General features: G+C 56.0%; 6 protein-coding genes across 6 annotated transcripts; 2 read left to right on the plus strand and 4 right to left on the minus strand.

Annotated features, from left to right (window-relative positions):
• Window positions 1-1,237: 1,237 nt before the first annotated feature.
• On the plus strand, window positions 1,238-2,361 carry EsH8_II_000222 (cadmium resistance transporter-domain-containing protein; the record flags this gene model as incomplete). Its single annotated transcript, XM_083263520.1, has 2 exons — window positions 1,238-2,138; window positions 2,195-2,361. 2 exons carry the CDS (start codon window positions 1,238-1,240, stop codon window positions 2,359-2,361), a joined length of 1,068 nt encoding a protein of 355 aa, XP_083120842.1.
• Window positions 2,362-3,606: 1,245 nt separating this feature from the next.
• EsH8_II_000223 (uncharacterized protein) lies at window positions 3,607-4,933 on the minus strand (the record flags this gene model as incomplete). The annotated part of the gene is made up of 4 exons (XM_083263521.1): window positions 3,607-3,873; window positions 3,936-4,344; window positions 4,420-4,712; window positions 4,775-4,933. The coding sequence occupies 4 exons, from the start codon at window positions 4,931-4,933 to the stop codon at window positions 3,607-3,609; spliced, it is 1,128 nt and encodes a 375-aa protein (XP_083120843.1).
• Window positions 4,934-5,922: 989 nt separating this feature from the next.
• Window positions 5,923-7,916, minus strand: EsH8_II_000224 (uncharacterized protein; the record flags this gene model as incomplete). The annotated part of the gene is made up of 5 exons (XM_083263522.1): window positions 5,923-6,434; window positions 6,557-6,837; window positions 6,931-7,467; window positions 7,531-7,610; window positions 7,665-7,916. The coding sequence occupies 5 exons, from the start codon at window positions 7,914-7,916 to the stop codon at window positions 5,923-5,925; spliced, it is 1,662 nt and encodes a 553-aa protein (XP_083120844.1).
• A 1,956-nt stretch (window positions 7,917-9,872) lies between these two features.
• EsH8_II_000225 (uncharacterized protein) lies at window positions 9,873-11,797 on the minus strand (the record flags this gene model as incomplete). Its single annotated transcript, XM_083263523.1, has 6 exons — window positions 9,873-10,148; window positions 10,238-10,970; window positions 11,029-11,101; window positions 11,165-11,381; window positions 11,473-11,580; window positions 11,639-11,797. The coding sequence occupies 6 exons, from the start codon at window positions 11,795-11,797 to the stop codon at window positions 9,873-9,875; spliced, it is 1,566 nt and encodes a 521-aa protein (XP_083120845.1).
• A 3,499-nt stretch (window positions 11,798-15,296) lies between these two features.
• On the minus strand, window positions 15,297-16,004 carry EsH8_II_000226 (DUF2470 domain-containing protein; the record flags this gene model as incomplete). Its single annotated transcript, XM_083263524.1, has 1 exon — window positions 15,297-16,004. One exon carries the CDS (start codon window positions 16,002-16,004, stop codon window positions 15,297-15,299), a length of 708 nt encoding a protein of 235 aa, XP_083120846.1.
• A 1,251-nt stretch (window positions 16,005-17,255) lies between these two features.
• On the plus strand, window positions 17,256-18,400 carry EsH8_II_000227 (ketopantoate reductase family protein; the record flags this gene model as incomplete). The annotated part of the gene is made up of 3 exons (XM_083263525.1): window positions 17,256-17,451; window positions 17,528-18,189; window positions 18,254-18,400. The coding sequence occupies 3 exons, from the start codon at window positions 17,256-17,258 to the stop codon at window positions 18,398-18,400; spliced, it is 1,005 nt and encodes a 334-aa protein (XP_083120847.1).
• Window positions 18,401-18,684: the final 284 nt, after the last annotated feature.

Consider the following 18,684-nt stretch of genomic DNA (forward strand, 5'->3'; position numbering starts at 1 on the left):
CCTCCACGTTTTATCTTGCGAGTACTCGCTGTCATGGTAGGCGGAAAGGATGCATGGCAATTGTTGGGTGTGTCGTGGTGTTATGCATCCGTTCATCCTTACTGTGCTACTTCGCCATACTTGATAGGCAGAAGTCGCAAAACATAGCTGAAAAGTTGTTTCCTGGGATATGTTAGAATGGCTTTCAATCTCATTCTAACATCCTATTTTACCCATCACAGAAACATAGCAAACAACTTATTGAATCCCGTAAGAATGCGAGTTTACAGTCTGTTCGTAAATGCATGATTTTAAAGCGACGATGGTATCAGCACTTAAACAAGTATGAACGAAGAAACATGGAAACTGTTTTTCAAAAATCTATGAGATTAACAAACGTCATTATTCCATCGGATATTGTTCCCAGCCCACAGCAAGGCCGCCAATATGGGGAAGGGGGAAATACAGCTTGGCGGCCGGCTCCGCTTTCTAGATGACGTGGCTCGGTCCCCAGACATGCTGCGCACTTGCCAATCCACACTCGGGAAGGAGAATCGCTGATTCCTGAGCCAGTGCTGTAAGGGAACGGATGATGACGCCGAGGACCAGCAAGAGTTCTGCGTCGCAGCCATGGTCCTGGTCAAAGCTCTGATAGAGCGTGAGGCAGACGAGGTTGATGAGCATAGCTATGACAGCAAGCTGCATAGACTCCTGCTGCATGAGGATAGGCAGTTAATGGCCAGGGCAGACTTCACCCAGCAGGATGATCATCTCGAAATTTTCAGCATCGATTCTGTAGGGATGGTTTCGGGCCGGTTCTGTCGCAATGCAGAACGTCTTCAGCGAAATCTACAGCCAGGTCAACTTCGAAGAGCACCTGCGCGCGACTCTAGACCGGCTCGACGAGCTGAAAAGCCTCGGGAGAACGAGAGAGCGGATGATGAAGGATGCTCATGCCAGAGGAGTAGTCGGCTCAACTGGGCCCCCCATATTAATTTCCTCTTACTAATAAAGCTGTGCCCTGTTTCCTCTGCTCACCGTTGTCCAATGATGATAGTTGGACAGGGAACCGCCAAAGGGCACGGGCCATGGGCCGCCATCTCATTGGAGCCTCATCGCCAAGTCTAACCAGGCCTTCTTCCTAACAGCTCCAGAACTCACCTACCTGTCGACCTCGTCCCCGGGCGCCCCTCTCCTCCCGCCCGTCGATCGTATTCCATACCGACGCTGCTAGTGCCACCGTCGCTCTACCAGCAGCATGGACTTCGGGAAAGCTCTCGGGACTGCATGTGCCACCTTCTCTGTTACCAATATCGACGACATATTCGTCTTGGTCACCTTCTTTGCCGAGTCATCCACCAGCAAAACTCTCACTCCTCTCAGGATCACCATCGGTCAATATGTCGGATTCACGGTCATCATCATCATCAGCATGATTGGCTTTGGTGCCTCTTTCTTGTTTCCCACCGAACCCATCGGATTTCTCGGCCTGTTGCCCATTCTGCTCGGAATCTGGTGGTTCTTTGGCGTTCTTCTCCCAGATAAAGAAGAAGCACCAGAGAATCTCACTACTGCCAATATGCCCACCACCGCCGGCACGTCCACCCCTGTCGGTATGTGCACTATTGCTGGGATGAAGAGCATTTTCAAAGTTGCCAGCATCACGGTGATGAACGGCGCAGACAACATTAGCACATACATACCGCTGTTTTCGCAAGCAAGGGGGGCAGAGATAGCGGTATATCTCGTCACGTACTACGTCCTACTTGGAGTATGGTGCCTCGCTGCGTTCCTGGTCATGAAGCAGAAGCATATCCTCCGTGTGGCTCAGAAGTACGCCCGCATCGTGGTCCCTTTTCTCTACTTGGGCCTCGGCATATTCATCATAGTCGATTCGGAGTGCTACCCATGGTCTATCGAGCACATTGACGACAGATTCTTCGCAGACCCGGGCACAACTGTCATGGCGGTTGTTACGACATTTACACTGCTACCCTGCATCGGCGCAATGCTGTGGATCAAGCTGCGAAAGATGAGAGCTCAGGCTCCTCGGGAGGCTGGGGGTTCGGCGCGAGCATCTTTGGAAGTTGGCCAGCGACTTGCTCAAAATGAGGAATCAACGGCCTTGACAGCGCCTAAGGCCGGCGAGACCGATCAAGGTATGGCAGGTGGACTTCTCAGCGGCAACTAGATTTATTGACAAACATCCGAGTAGCAAATATTACACCCAAAGCTGGAACCGAGATCAGCGTCACACATCCTCCGCAACAAACGTCCTTGAGGGAAGGTGAAAGGCCCACAAACAGGCCGGATAGAACAGACCCATCCCCCAGTGTGGATGGGCAGCAGTCCGGTTCTTCACGAGGTATTTCCGAGGAATAAATAACACATAATGAATTTTGGTTGAGGGCTACGTTGAGGGGGTTGAGTGACTGGGGTTGATAATATGCCTAGGTGATACGCACTCAGCCCTGTGAATGCTTTAGGCGGCTTGAGCGACAACCTATAATTGGTACATATATAGTGTCATAAGAAAAGTCTAGATAATATATATAAGGCTTGCAGCACAGCCTGCCTATAGAACCTTATAAGCGATGCTTATAGCAGTATAGGCAAGTCTTTCTATACTGATGGGGCTTTTACGCCTCTAGTGTAGGGGTCTATTATGTGAGAGGTTACTTTCCAGCCGCTTGTTACATACACTATACCTGTCTCCTTCTCCAATCAGAACAAAATTACATATTTAGCCGGTTTGAGGCAATAGAAGATGAAGTTGTGTATTATCTTGGTAACGGCTACTAGGGATTGCCATTGGCCAGGCTCTCCCGCCCAGTCCAGGGTGAAGCGCATGGTTACTCCCAAGGCGAGAGTGACCACGGTCCAACTCAGTATAATGAAATGGAGAATTGAGAGACTACAACTAGGTAAACAAACAAATCAAGACCTTAGCGATATGGAGCCTGGAGATTCTTTTTTGGGCTGCTAACGGCGATATGTTCAACTGCTGCTTCCGCTGCCTATTTTTCATTTCTTCTCTTCTACACACCATAGTATAGTACCAGTTTTGCTCTTTTTGATCATCTTTGACTAAGCCACTCGTAAGGGTATATTGTGGTATTAACAAAGGTAGGGTCCGGGGGAAAAGTGTGGTGACAGTCCGGATATTCAGGGATGGTAGGATTCGTGATATAACCAGGCAACGACTTTAGTGCGACTAGAACATCGAAACTGTTGAAGCCATATTCAAAGCACCTATTGTACTGAGGAGTTTCCGAATTATAAGGGGCTCCAAACGTATCTAGCCAATTCCGTTGGCGAGAATTAGCTATCAAGTCACCTTGTTTGGCATCGTAAGCAACGTTGTCGGTCGCTTGGTTTGCAAGGAATGCGACGTCAACAACCTCGAGACGCACGCGGTTGAAATCCGACGGGGTTCCCTGGAGGGCATCATTATTGCCGCTGCCGGCTGTTCTACTGCGCTCGGTGTCACAATGTCTCCCACCAGGGCTTGCTTCAACGCTTGTTTTCTTTGTCACTCTGTACCACTTGCCACATGAGGGCAGCGTACTAATAATATGTCAGCTTATAAAAGCCCGGGCCATGGATGTAAAATTTGTTGTCCCTTGCTTACCACTGGATGTTGGCGTCAACATGGCCCTGTCCCTGAGTGCCACAGCCGGGACAGCAGCTCTCTCCCGGCTCGCCATCCACTTTCTCTGAGAGGAAGATCATGCACATGTTGATTTTCATGCCTGCTCTGAACACAGCCGTCCAGGGCAGGGAGCGGTCTAGTTCGGTGCCGCTTATCTCTTCCTCGAGACAATATTCGCCAACGAGAACCTTGTTGTAGCCTTTTTTATCTTCAAATATGTGTCGGATGTTTGTTTCAAGATGCTGCAATAAGTTGAGCACTGGAAAATGTGGGATGGTAGCGAGGGGCCCGTATTGTCACTTACATCCCATGAGCGTATCCAGCCGAGCGGGAGCTCCATCACGTGTCCCAGTGCATCTTCGAAGATGACGGGTTTCTGGAAGGTCGGGTCGGGACCGGCAAAGTACCTGTGACGCGTTTGCGTGTCGAGAACTTCGGCGAGTTGAGAAAACATGTCCGAAATCCTCTGCCCCAGGAGGTCCAGGCTCTGCGTATGGCTCCGCAGCGTCTCCATCATGCAAAACCCGTTCTCCTCTTGAAGCCTCATTCTGTCCCCCATCTCACAGACCTCCTGCATCAGGTCTCGAGACCCGGCGCTCTGCTCCGCAGCCAACACCATCTGGTGCCGCAAGCTGTCTGCCTGTTTGAGAAGGAGTCGCGATGCAGCCTCCATTCTCTCTGCCATCGTGGCGTCGCTCACACGAGCCGCTTTCCTGTGGACAAGACCGACTTTCGTTAGCTCTCCCGTCAACATCGGCAGAGGTGACGGCTTCACGCGTCTTTCTTACTGTGAGTGCAGGACCACAAGCAGCGTCAGCCGGGCCGTGCTTGCGCAGATGTTATCCTGCAGCTTCTGCAACCTCTCCTCCTCCCGGAACCGGAACTCCATCTTCTTCAGCCCGGCACGAAACCCCGCGCGGGCGCCTCCGTCGCCGCCTCCGAGAGTGCCGTCGTACCTCTCCCGGAAATGCACCAGCGCTTCGCGCAAGTCGTTGGCGCAGCCGTCGACCGTCTGCTTGATGATGGCCTCCAGGTCCGAGACCCATTCCGTGTGTTCCCGCTCCTGCAGGGCACCGAGAACCTACGCAAACGCCTTTTGTTAGAAAACTGCGGGTGGAACGCCTATCCTCTTGTCCGGCTGACCTTCATGAGAATATGGACGAACGCGTCAATGTCGTTTTTCAAGGCCTGGTACGTCTTCGCGCTGCCCTGGCTGTCGCCCACCGCCTTGCCCAGCGCCATGGCAATTTGACACAGTGTGAGGATGTCACCAAGGCTGCCGAAGGTGAAGACTGCCGACATGGCTGCTCTAAACGAGTTCACGCGGCGGTGGGGATATTAGACGTTGAAGAGCCCGGTTGGCGGAAGCTCTTCGCGTGTTGACCGACGCGGAACTAGTTGAAGTGATGGCGTGACGAGGTATGTTCGAGGAAGAAATAACACAAAATGAATTTTGTTCGAGGGCTACGTTGAGGGGTTGAGGGGTTGAGTGACCGGGGTTGATAATACGCCTAGGTGATATGCACTCAGTTCTGTGAATGCTTTGGGCGGCTGAGTGACAGTCCATGATTGGTACATGCACACTATCACAGGAAGAGTTTGGATAATCCATGCAAGGCTCGCGGCACAGCCATCCATGGCGCCTTAAAAGCATGCTTGCAGCAGCGCAGGCAAGTCTGCCTGCATTGACGGGGCATCTGCGCCTTTGGTGTAGGGGTCTATTATGCGAAGGGTCACTTGCCAGCCTCTTTTTACATACACCGTGACTGTCCAATAGAAGAACAAGTTGTGCATTATCTCGGTAATGGCTACTAGGGACTGCCATTGGCCAGGCTCTCCCACTCAGTCCTGGAGAAAGCTCACTGTTACACGAGAGAGAGGGAAGGGTTCGGCTCAGTATAATGAAGTGGAGATTGAGAGGCTACGACTAGACAAACAAATCAAGACCTTGGCCACACAGGATCCTAGGTGGTAATAATGTACCCAACGTCTCCTTCTTTTCTTAGCTTTGGTCCTCCTTGATATTACACCCCATCTCTTTCTCTCTCTCTTTCATGCACAGATAACGCGGGCCATTCGGATGTTTAACACAAAATACAAAATACAAGATACACTTTGTATACAAAAGAAAACGAGCATCGGTTCGAAAGGAGTGTTGTGAGTGAAACGTATGGTTTTTCTCTTTCTCCATCTGCATCTGCCTGCTGTATGCGTAGACGCACGCGTGACGCGGAGAAAACGTATAAAAAAAAAGAAACCCGCGGCGGTCCCGGCTTGCACTTTGCTTACCTCTATCGCCAAGCCTCGGAAGAGACCCCCGCGCTGCCCGACCCGTACGCCGAGTCGAAAGTCGGCAGGCAGTCTTCGTAAGCCGGATAGTTCTCCAGCGGGAGCGCGATATCGAAGTCGAAATCCTCCAGCCGCGGAAGCTCGTACGACCAGTGCGCCGCGGCGTCCTCCGCGGGCTTGCCGCCGCCGGCGCCGTTTGGCGGCGGCGGCGACGTAGGGGACGCCTCGCGCGACCTGGGCCCGGCGGCGTCCGGGTCGCCCTGCGCCGCGGCCTCCGAGGGGGACGGGATGTAGTCGAAGATCTTGGCGCACCGCGCGGCCGAGTTCCGGATCCAGACGGCCAGCCGCCCCTGCAGTGCGGACCCGACGTCCCGGAGCGAGTTCTCGACCTCGGCCTCGAGCTCCTCGCGTATCATGGCGGGCAGCGTGCGCCGCAGGAACCGTTCGTACTCGCGCTTTATGCTCTCCGAGCTCGACATGGGGTCCCTGCCGTGCGCGCCGGCCGGGTCGTAATCTAAGCGCCGAGTCAACGCCGGAGACTTTTACAAATTGGGAATTATTTTTTTCTTTTTTCTTCTTCTTTTGATCTTGTCTTCTTCTTCTTCTTCTTTTATCATGGTATTTTAGGATACTTACAAGGGCTGGGGAGGTTGTCGGCGTCGACGGCGCCGTGGAAGAGCGTGTCGTACATCTCGTACCACTTCTTGACGTCGTTCTGCTTGCTCAGCTTCCGGGACCGGAGCTTCTTCTCCGTCTCCTGGTCCATCCCCGCGCCCGGGTCCACCTCGCGGGCGCCCTTGTCCCGGAGGACGCAGGGCGTCTTGGCCCTCGCGTGCTGCTCGAGCGACTTCTCGTTCTTGAAGTGCTCGCAGCAGCGGGCGCACGTGAAGAGGCGGTGGTGGCGGTAGATGTGCTCCCTGTTGTGCCTGCGCGTCAGTGGCTGTCTTGCGGGGGAAACGAAAACCTGTCCTCTGATCCGGTGACGATGGAGGTGGTGCAGATAGACTCACTTCAAGCGGTGGAGCGTGGTCCACCCCGGGCCGTAGCAGCTCCGGTGGTTCTTGTACCGCTGGGGGTCGAACTTGTAAAAGGGGCACGCGAACCTCAGCCGGTCGTCGTCCTCCTCCGTCTTGGTGCGCTTCTTGTTGCGGTCCCGGCGGCTCCGCTCGTCGCCCTCCGAGTTCTCGCCCTCCCGGTCGTCGTCCCCGCGCAGCTGCCTCTTGGTCCCGGCGACGGTCCCGCCGCTCCCGCCGCCGGCGCCCGTCGTCCTCGCCGCCCCCGAGGACCTGGAGCCGCCGCCCGCCGGCCCCCCCTCCTCGTAGTCGTACGCCTCTTCTAGGGGACAGACGTTCTCATCAAGCCACTCATCCACCTTCTCCATAAAGATCTTGATGAAGAGCCGCTTGCGGTATTCTACGTAGGTGTCGATGTAGGCGCCGGGCCCGAGGCTGCGCTTGCTGCGGCTGTGGCCCGAGTCGGACGACGTGTCGGCCGGCGTCTGCGGCGGCTCCGGTCCCCGAGACCGGGTGGTTTCCTTGGGGTGTGACCTGCAGGGCTCTGTTAGGCCAACGCACGCCTCGGTGCATCGCCAGGGGGCTACGGTGACCAACCTGCGAGAGGCGCTCTCGGCCCCGCTTCCTCCCCCGTTGTGTTCGGACCGAGATCGTGCGGTCCCGGTTTTCTCTGTTCCCTGCCTTGCGTCAGAATGGAGTCCCCGAGGGCGGAGGCTGCTTTCTCTACGTACTGGTGTTTGTCTCACTGCAAGGTTCGAACTGGCTCGAGTGTTGGAGGACTTGGCTGGTTTGGGGGAGGTTGTTTCGTGTTTTTTAGGCATGTCCGGTAGACGACTGCCCGGCCAAGTGTTGCAAAGGGGCTTGAGCCGGGAAATCAGGTAGGAGATGTCGATGAAGGACGAGGTACGCTTGCTGAGGGCTCCGCAACGGGTAGTAGATCTGGACCAAGAAGTAGGGTGCGAAGGTCTGAGTACTGCGTGCATTCTTTTTCCCGAGTGCACGCTAGAGCTGGGGCCGGGACATTGCAGAGTACTTCTTCAGGTCGAAAGATGCCGCCCCAGAGCAGAAGAGCCGAACAAAAGCCAAGGACTGCAATATCTGACGAGCAGAAGAGGACGATGAAGCGTAGAGAGGGAGAGAGATAGAGGATCAGAACGGATCAAGTCAAGGCTCCGAGGCAGACAGGCGTAGCTTTTATCTTGCCGGAAACCGCTGCTGACGCTCACAGCGCTTCCGTGCGCGCGCATTTGCGAACAACAGCTTTGAGAACATCGGGAGGGGACATCCTGTCGCAGAGATGCCGCCTCGTTTGGGGGGAGCCCAATAACGAGTGCAGGAGGGAGCCGATAGTAACATGATAAGAGGGCCCATTGGACGCCCCGGATTCCGCGAGAGAGGAGGATGGCAGATCGGATCATGTGGGGAGAGCTGCTCATGCTGTCAGGTGGGTATACGGCAGAGTGCGCGATGTCGCGCAGGTGTAGCCGCATGGAGTCCCGCGAGGCCGGAACTGCTCAATTGCGCGCGACGTTGAGGGTTGACTTCACTCGAAGCATTCCCGACAATGCTAAATAAGAGAGCGGTTATCATCCGCTGAGCCCTTGGCCAACGAAACCGGAAGAGCTGCCATTGATGCCAACTTTGGCCCAACTGGTGCTTCAAGTGGAAGATACAAGTCGAGGACACCGTGAGCACCCGAGATTGACCAACTGAATACCTCAATTGACCCGACGGCGGCCAGATCTCGTGACCAGAAGCAGTAACGGTGCTCAATTGGGCAAGCTCCCCCCAAGAAGCCGTTCATCGGACATGGCCGGCCGTTTGGAGAGTCTCGGCGCCCGCCCCCCGATCACGAGGCACGTCGAACCTGGAATCCGGTGAAAGCTATGGCTCGCATCATGCCACGTCGAGAGAGGGTGAGAGAGAGGGAGGGGAACAGAGGATCGACAGCGAGATGCGGACTGCGGGCGGACGTGCCAACCCCGGTTGCAGGCAGCCGATATTGCAGGGCGGGGAGGGGGGGGCGCCGTTATTTTTACGTGCCTCGCGAAGCACCGGCGAAGCTACCCGTCCAGAGGACTTCAACGGCCGTTGCTAACGGCAGCGATTCGGCAGACTAGAGGGCGCTGGCGCGAGAGGACGCAGCGGGTGGACGCACACTTGTGCGGCGGCTCGAAGCAGGCTGGGGGAGAGCTAGCCCGGATATGAGCAACACGTGGCTGTTGCCAATAGTTTCCTGACGACGGCCCGCCTACATCGTGCCCGTACGGGTTTAAAATGCCCCCTCGTTCTTTGCTCTGGGACAATTGCTGTCGGCAGCCCCCCGTGGCGATGTGGTGATGGGGCCGTAAGAAAAGGAGAAGGGAGACGAAGTCGTACAGGAAGTTCAATTAGAGTTTGGAGCGTGCACCGCCGACTCCCAGGGCTCTTCTCCCCTCAGGAATCAGGGCGTGTACGTACTCCTCCAGCGCTCAATGCCGCTAATCCGTGACCCCTGCTTGCCTGGCCTTCGCTTTCGGCGGGAGGCGGGCTCCCCTAATTGTCCGTTCCTGGGATTGTGTGGGACTTTTTGGTGCTCTGGCAGCAGCTGATGGCCGCAACTCCAGGGATCGCTGGGTTTTCTGAAACCGACGCGCAACGAAAATAAAAATGAAAATGAAAACGAGGCGTGGTGCGACAACGACAGAATTTTTGCTGCCCTTGTTTCGCGAAGGGTGATCACGTTGAGCGGAAACCGTCACGGCGCTGCTATCTGTGGCAGGTTAGGAGGGGGGAGGGGGGGGGGGGGGCGTCACTGGCCCTCGAGCACGACGCGGAAAAGGAACGGATGTCACGTTGTCGGATGTGAAAAGAGCCCTCGAGAGAGGTATTATATTGTATTAAGTATGATATGAGATTGGATCATCGCAATGATCCCCCAGGCCTAGTGGCTGAAGGGCTCAAGCGACGGGAACGCCAACTTGCGCGCAGTACCCGTCGTAAGCATCGCCCCGAGCCAGGTTCGTGCCCGTCTTGTTGTCGAACGAGATCTGGTTCAGGGTCTCGCCGTCGAACTTGTAGTTTGGCCACGCTCCGTGGCATTGCAGCTCGGCAAGGCCAGATGTCGGGTTCTTGGCGAAGGCCGCCCAGGCGCTCCGAAGGTATTTGCCGACGGCCTTTTCGCGCAACGTACTGGGGACTGGGGACTCGGGCACCGTGTCAAACAATACAGGGAGCTAAGCGATGTGAGTCAACTATTATGTCTTGGGACCCCAAAAAAAGACCCTTGACAGGGGAAAAAGAAAGCGCAGACAAACAAACGTACCTCGGATGCATGCCATGCCCCGCTGGGCGGCGTGGTGGTGATGGCGATGTTGGGGAAGTCGCCGAAATAACGGTACCGCCATGTCGGGTGGCCAGCGGAAACCGCTCGGGCCGCCCTCCTCGCGGCCGGGCAGCTGAAGGCAACGAGGTTGAACCCGAACCAGTACGTCTCGTTCAGGTCTGGGGCCCCAAGCTTGAACAGGCCGGCCTCGTTCTCAGTGTTGCCGATGAGATACCCTCCCTTGGCCGAGTCGCGGATGCTGTAGTCGCCGAAGATGAGGGCGTCGTCCACCACTGGCGAGAAGGAGAGTCCGCCTACCGAGCCGAGGCCGGCGTCGCTCGAGGACAGGCCCGAGAGGATTTCCGCCCCGGTCTTGCTGAGCATGCACTCGGATACGACGTTGTGGTCGGTCAAGTTGTTGCCGCAGCCCACGGCCGAGGAGATGTTGAACCACTTCTCGTTGACGGTCTTGTTGGTAAAGACGCCGAACCCGTGGGCGGTGCCGCTCATGGGAATGAAACCATTGGCGATGGGGTCGGACGCGTATGCGTAAGAGTAGTAGTCGACCAAGGAACCCCCGGCGGACTGTCCAAAGATGGTGATCCGGCTGACGTCACCGCCGAACTTCTCTACGTTGTCGCGGACCCATTCCAAAGCCAGGCGGATGTCGAGCAGCCCGAGGTTCGGCGCGGAGACGGGGTTGCCAGGGAAGCCGAAGATGTTGAGGCGGTAGCTTGAGCCCGCGTTAGCATTGACGGTTCTCTGGACCCCGGCGTTTATTGGAAACTCACTTCAGGGAGACCACGACGACGTCAGTCTGGTCCGCGATGAACTTGCCGCTGTAGGCCGGGGTTCGGGAACTTCCTGTGGGCACACGAGTCAGTCGGCCGCACAAGCTTGCGCAACTTCGGACGGTTGCATGTTTACCTGTGGTGAAGGCGCCGCCGTGAACCCAGACCAACACAGCCTTTTTGGCATCGCCCGTCTGTGGCTTCGTCCACACGTTCAGGGTCAAGCAGTCTTCACTCTGAGACCCCGTGTCCCCGAGTGCCGTGAGCACCGCCGTGGCCGAGGCAGGAACACCCAGCTTGACAGCGACCTCGAGAGTGACGCCGCTGCCGGCTGGCTGCATACATTGGTGGCCCTGGAGATGGCATTGTCAGTGTCGCTGATGGCAAAGTCGACGGACAGAAGTTTGCCAGGGGTACTGGGATGATGAGCGCGGTTAGACTTACATAAGCTGAGCCGTTGATGGGCGAGGAACCGGTGTACTTGGCGGGGGGCTGGAAGCGCAGACTTTCCACGGGCGGCTGAGCGTACGGGATTCCCAAGTACTCGGATACCTGATGATGGCCTTCGTTAGCAAATCCCACGCGGCTGGCCACATGTGTGCTCGCTCACCTGGTCCACGCTGGAGGCAGCATGGCCCTCGACGACTCCGCTGGTGGTCTCGACCGACTGCCCGACAGTCCAACGGGGCAGGATGGTATTAGCGGCGGCGAGACCTGAGGCGGCGACCACGACCCTCAGGACGTTTTCGATGGTGCTTTGAGTCCTCATGATGGATGTTGGTTTACCGGTTAAGCGAGTGGACGGGAAACCAAGAGACCAAAGACCTGGGGTGAGGGTGGAGGTGGAACTGAGAAGCCTGGGACGGGACCGGCTGGCCTTAAAGCTGCGGATAGGCGAGATTAAGAGGAAGGCCGTGACGCTTCTCTCAACCGTGGGGAACGAGACTAGGCCCTTGGTTTATGTCAACGGGGTTTGCTGATGCCATGGTGGACCATGCCACGCTTGCCGGGAGAACTACCCCTAGCTCCTCGAACGCCTTGTCAAGAGTGACGGCTCCCAGGAAAACGAGATGTCTCTCGCGTAAACCGTCCCATTGCCTCGATGGGGATCCCAGATCGCTGGCCCGCTTCCCGGTGGGCGGCATCCTGGGGAGTCCTGGGAGGCGGGCGGGTCTTTGGGTCGACCGTCGGCCTGTCTGTTGCAGGGAACCCTTCACTTGCGCATGTCGTTGACGGGCAGAGGTGCGGATGACAGGCCGGTTCGTAGGATTCCTCTGATAGAGCCTCAGAGGCTGGCTAACTCAAAGCGGCCGCGAATGGTCGGCTAGTGGGTATCTTCGCAAGCGTGTCCAAATCGGGGAGCAATCGTTTACCCCCTCTGGCATCTCTGGTAGCAATATTCCGTGTGCATGGAAGCCCACATCGGAGAAAATTTTCCTTTTTTTTCAGCCACGTGCGGCTATCGAATGCAAGTGACAGCGGCCGCGAAATCAACTTGGGAAAAACCAATTCTTTGAACGGTGGTGACCTGCGGCGCAGCAAATAGACACACCAGATTTATCACACGCATGAAGGATCTCTCAACAGCGGTGAACCTGGTGCAGCGTGTATGTGCCTGTGTGTGTGTGTGTGTGTGTGTGTGTGTGTGTGTGGTGCTGCCGAAAGTTTAGTTTAGCGGCGAGCGGGGTCGCTGGGGCCGATGCGGCGGCGTCGTGATCTGGTCTGCCGCCGTATTGGACCCTTCCCCTTAGTCGGTGACTTGGCCCTGCGGAAGAACTTCCATGCCATTCCCAGGAAGGGATGCGTCGCGAGAACAAGCGGTGCCGAAATTACATCAAGCGGGGAAAGAGTGTCGTCAAGTGCTGGTTGGCTCTAAGTCTCCGATGGTGCCGACATGCTGCTGGGGTAGAATGGCTAGGCGAGCCGGCGCTTGTTGGTTTAGTTAGGAAACTTAGCCCGGCATCAAGGCTGCTATTTTGACTTTGCCCAGCGTTAATGCTGCGACTGCTCAGCAAAGCGGCCAAGTGTGTCGAACAGCGCATACAGCGAGCGAATGCGGCAGTGGACCGAGCTCGAGTCGCGAGACCGAGCGTCGAGAACTTCGCCTCAACCCTATGTCGAGCCTTGGCGTCGCGGTTTTCAGGTACAATCGTGTCAAATTGAGTTGGGGTTGAAACCAGACGAAAGGTACTGCAGGGCTGATGAACGCATATTGGATGGATGGATGCAAGCCAAATAAAGACGGCTCGACTTTCACGGGGAAAATTAAAGCTGGTGAGGAGACCAAAAACGATCGCCCGCAACCTCTCCCTCCCCGCCAAATAGCCAAGCGTTCATCTGCAAAGCTTGATGGCAATCGCAAAACTCAATCTCCATTGCCCGCAACTTTAGGTACCGGTAGTGCAAACCAGTTGGTTGTTGTCCCGGTTGGCAACCAAAAACGAATCATGGTCGAGACGATCCAGATAGACAACTTGGTTGAGATTGATGGCGCCCGGTTCGTCTAGCCGTCCGAGGTTAGCGGGCTCAACGTTGCAACACATGGTGCCTCGGGATAGGCTAGGCTAGAGACCGGCCAAAAACAGATCTCCTCGGTTCCCATAGCTCTACAGGGTTGAGCAATCCAACGGCCAACCATTCCCATGCCGCCCTAGACAAATGCAGTCTTGAGAGCGAGAGCACCGCTACAGAGCTCGGCCGTTGTTGGCGACGCGCATGTAAATCCTGTCTTTTGGCGATGGCGTTGCCTCGGAGGACTCTAGGGCATGTTTGTTGTTTACGTCATGGATTCCCCGTCATGACTGCGAGAGAGATGACACGAAGCGGCAATAGCTGGCCGGCTAGCTCGAACTTGGGACCAGACGGACGTGGCAACCAACACCAGACTAGCCGAGCGCAATCTGCGAGGCCTGTACGTCCCTGTTTGCTCTCGAGCATATGTGCCTCAGATTGTCAGCTGCCTCTGCTATGGAGGTTGACCGTCTCCATATGACGAGAGTCTGGGAACCAGAGGGTAGTTGCCGAAGAGAGTCCAAAGGAGCGAAGGACTTGTTGCGATTGGGCAATGCATGGCCATTGTTTAGCTGCTGTATTCTCATGAGCATGTTTGTAGCCGTTAGGGCAGGGAGTATACCTCATGTCGACGACTAGCATGTGCGGCCGTTCAGTCCATCCTGCCTATGCCAGAGAGCGATGCTCGACGTGAATGCAAACGATGACGACCGCCACCAACATCTCGCAACGTTGTCTCTGAAAGGGAAAGCACGGCATGCGAGCGACATTACGCGATCCGCTGTCGCAGGTTGGTGTTTTTTGTTATTCGAAAGCGCTTACCAGGCCCATCACACTACGTTGCCATGGCTTCAGCCAGTCGTTGATACGGGGAGGAAGATGTCATGGCCCGCCTGGGACGCCCGCTAGAGGCGAGACCCCTTGGGCTGAAAAGTCTCAGAAACCGCACGAAGCGCGCGCCATGGTACCGGAAATTGGTAGTCTCAATTTTGCACTGGAGAGGTGTCGTTCATCCGGGAGGGGAGAGGGTTGATGGCGATGTGGCAGCGGGAAGTGACGGACCCGGGGTTGGGTCGATGGGCGGAAGAAGAAATTCGGCGGAGCAAGGGACGAAAGGCCAAGGTGGGGGCGTCCCTTGCTCCAACCTGGCATACTATGTATGTCGAGCCGCGGCAGAAGCAAACGGCCCCTCCAAATCATCAGTCCGGACGGACGCTCTGCGCTTGCTTTCTCCGCCCTTCCGTGTCTACCAGACAGACCTACCGCCACCCGGTTCTGAGTCAATTGGCCGCATAGCTTCACCGGGATGCCTACTTTGGGGATGCTCAGCCTCGCCAGGGGGGCTTGAAACATCGTTACTATTGAATCCGGCAGGTTGTTATTTGAACTGGACGACAAACAACGTCTTGGTATTTTTTAATGTCTCCCATGCCAATTAATATTATCCTGGTACTCGCCACCGGACTCGACTAACTGCCACAGAGTTCCGCGGCCACCTTTGACAAATTGACAAAAGCCTGCAGCATCTTCCGCTGTCCCATCGCGGCCCATGAAATGTGTGTAGCCCTTGCCCGGCCTTGCTGCCTTGCCAGTGACCGGAAACGATAAGGCTTCGAGCTGTAGATGCCAACCAACCAACCAACCAACCAACCAGGACGCTCAACGGCTGTCATTGGTTAGGGAACGGTCGAGCATCCAGATGCAGCCCGGCGTCTCCGTCGACCCTCCCCGCCGTACCTGAGGTGGGATTCCCCTCTCTAGTGGCTCTTGCTCTCGTTCTCCTTCCTCTTGGCGGCGACGATGGCATCGAACCTCCTGAAGCCGCACAGCCCCTCGAAGAACAAGCTACCAATCCACGTCCACCAAAGTCCCGACCCAAGCTCGATGCCGTGCCTCTGGAGCCTTGTCCGGTGGAACCAGTAGCACTCGGTAAGGTGAATGCCCAGCACGGGCAGGAAGATGGCCTTGACCAGCCAGTGGTAGAACGTGGGCCCGCCGGGGAACACGGTCTGGAGGAAGGACCAGATGGGCGTGCCGGGCAGCACGAAGCCCAGCGTGAGCCAGCAGACAAAGTAGAAGGTGACGGACCCAAACACCACGACGTCGAAGCCCTGCGGCGGCGCAAAGTGGCTCACGGTGATGTCGCTGTAGCCCAGCGCCCTCCGCGACACGTGCGCCATCTCGACGACGGCGGGCCGCACATCGCCCCACGACGACAAGGCCGGGTCGAACTCGACAAAGAACTCCTTGCCGCCGAGGCCGCCGGCCGCGATGGTCATGCCGTTGAAAGTGACGTCCTTGAGCCACGGCGCGGTGGCGGCCTTGCGGCTGAGGCCGGCGTAGTGCCGCAGGTAGTAGGATAGCTCACGCTTGTGGTCCTGGTTCATGTGCGACAGGATGCGGTCGCGCGGGGAGGGAGCGTTGGCGTTGCCGCCGGTGGCGGAAGCTCCGGCCTGGTGTGCCATCTGTAGTTTTGGCGTGGTTGGAGTTGCTGGTGAGTGTGTGAACGGTTTGAGTTCCAATGATTAGAACCCTCGAGGAGATGCCGCTTGTCCCTTCTTGGATGATTCCTGGTGCCGGGACACCGTTAGGTTTATTTAGAAGCTTAAAGCAAGATCGAAAAGCTTTAACTCAGTGTTCGCGGGAGGGGGATTGGGGAAAAGAAGGTGTGAGTAAGGGGTTGGCGAGGTTGGTTGGCGAAGAGAAGGGTCACTGAAACCAACAACCAGCGAAATTGCGAAATTGGTCTGTGCGATCCTTGCCTGTGGTGTGGTTGTCGGTGTCCTTTTCTCCACATTCCGTCCGGTGCCGCAAGTACCTGGGCCGACTGCTCTGCTCCCACGGACGCTTCGATTCTTTCTTTTTGGCAGACACCAAAACGTCAGCAAAGACATGAAGCGACTCCAAGAACTCGGGTCCGATCGATCAATGTAACACTGTTGACGACTTTTAATATAGAATGCCCGCGTTTTCCCGTTGGGGTAATGGTCAATTATGCTCATATTCCACCAGTTGAACACACAGACCGCCATATCCCACATCAAATATCTCTATGATTTCTGCTCCAAATGCCCTCTCGCCTTCCTGCCAGCCACGGGTGCATCAATTAAGGAGTTCGTCAAGCACTGATAGGTTGTATTAAATAAGATGGATCGGCTCATAAGGATTACAAAACTCATATCATGTTGCATGTAAAACAGCCCTTATGGCATCAAGGGTTAAGTTGGGTACTCCCGTCTGAAGTTCTACGCATATTTATCGGCCATGGTGGGATGGTAAGCCGCCAAAGAACGAGAGCCGACCCGGATTATTGGCCGGGTCTCCAAGTCGTGAGAAGCCGGTCCGGGCCTACCAACGGGCCCAGGGTGGCGGGGTAGGCGGGGTAATTTCCAGCCAAGAAGCCGGTATCCGGTCCCGGATACCGGATGGGCTCGGTTGCATGGTCATGATAAAGAATTCATCTTTCAACCCTTCGGAAACGTGCCCGTCCTTCAGCCCGGACCTACCTGGTTCACGCATCGGCTCTACATCACAACTGGATTGCAGCTATCGGTATCCTACACGGTGGTGGGTGGACATTCAGAGGCTCAGCCGCATACGCTATACAGCTCATACTCGTAGTCTTTACCCGAGAGCCTATTTTGGTGGTTATAATCCGTACGATCCTCAAGTCGGAGTCCATCTGTTAGTCAGTCATCGGCCCTTTGCTCGGACAAATGGCCTCTGTTAAGTCGCGTATCCTTCTCGTCGGTAGCGGCGGAATCGGCACGATCGCCGCTCTCAACCTTGAGCGCGGGGGCCTTGCAGAAGTCACTTCCGTTTTACGTTCCAACTACGATGCCGTGAGTCGCAACGGTTTCTCAATCAAGTCTTGCGAGCACGGCGACTTGCAGAGTTGGCGGCCTACACAAGGTCAGTCTCGGCCACCATCTTGCTTTAAATGCCAAAACGGCGTCATTAACCGCATCCGGAAGGAATCGTTATGCAGTATTGAGAGCAGTTCCGGATACCCCGAGCTTAAGTCATGACGAACAATTTGACTTCATCGTATGCTGCACCAAGAATATACCCGACGCCAGCCCCAACCTCTGCGACATCGTCGCCCCCGCCGTATCACCAGGCCGCACCGTCATCGTCCTGATCCAGAACGGCCTCAATATACAGGCCCCGTTCTTCCAACGGTTCCCCTCGAACACGGTCCTATCCGGCGTCAGCCGCATCGACGCACACGAAGTCTCCCCCGGCGTCGTGGAACAGAAGCAGCACGACCTCCTTCATATCGGTGCCTTTGAGAACCCCGGTCTCGGCGGAGAGGAGCAGCAGCAAGCTGCACAACGCTTCGTGAGAATCTACAGCGCAGGTGGGAGAACGACGTGTCTCCACAGACCGGACGTCGCCTTTGATCGATGGAGTAAACTTGTGTACAACGCCTCGTTCAACCCGATTTGCGCTCTAACTGGGTTGAACGCTAGCGAACTGCAGATGACGGGGAGGTCAATGGATACTATGGTCGTTCCTGCTATGAGGGAGGTCCTTGAGGTAGCACGAGCAGCAGGCCACGAACTTCCGGATGACATTATTGAGAGGACCATTCAGCTCAACCCCATTGATGAGAATATCAAACCCAGCATGCAGGTCGACTTTGAAAAGGTATGCTCCCTCTATGACCGTTTCACAACTGCTAGAGCTCGGCGTCTGATATTTCTGAACACAGGGGAATTTGATCGAGCATGAGAATATTCTCGGCGAGGTCGTCCGGGAAGCTCAAAAGCACTCGGTTGCCACGCCAATCTTATGCGCCATGTATGAACTCTGCTGTGCGCATCAGTGGAGGTTCAAGAAAGACAAGGGGCTCATATAGTTTACCCGTAGATCTCGATTAGACATCTACAGGTATGAAGAACTTACTGGCGGCTTTTAGGTACGACTCTTAGTGGAGGAACTCAGACCCCGATGTGCCGAAGATGGATAGCTGAAATACGTAGAGTCCATCTCACTCTGCGTCCGAAGCTAGGCCGGGGTGTTCTCCTGGTCTGCTGGACTTTCTCGGACGCGTCACATCCGGTACCCATGGTCCAATACCAAGCCCAGCTCTCGCGGTGTCCAAGACTCGCCCTCGCCGTCGTCCAAAGGCATTATAGTGAC

The sequence above is a fragment of the Colletotrichum jinshuiense genome, chromosome 2 (genome assembly GCF_051148585.1).
Source record: "Colletotrichum jinshuiense chromosome 2, complete sequence".
NCBI lineage: Eukaryota > Fungi > Ascomycota > Sordariomycetes > Glomerellales > Glomerellaceae > Colletotrichum > Colletotrichum jinshuiense.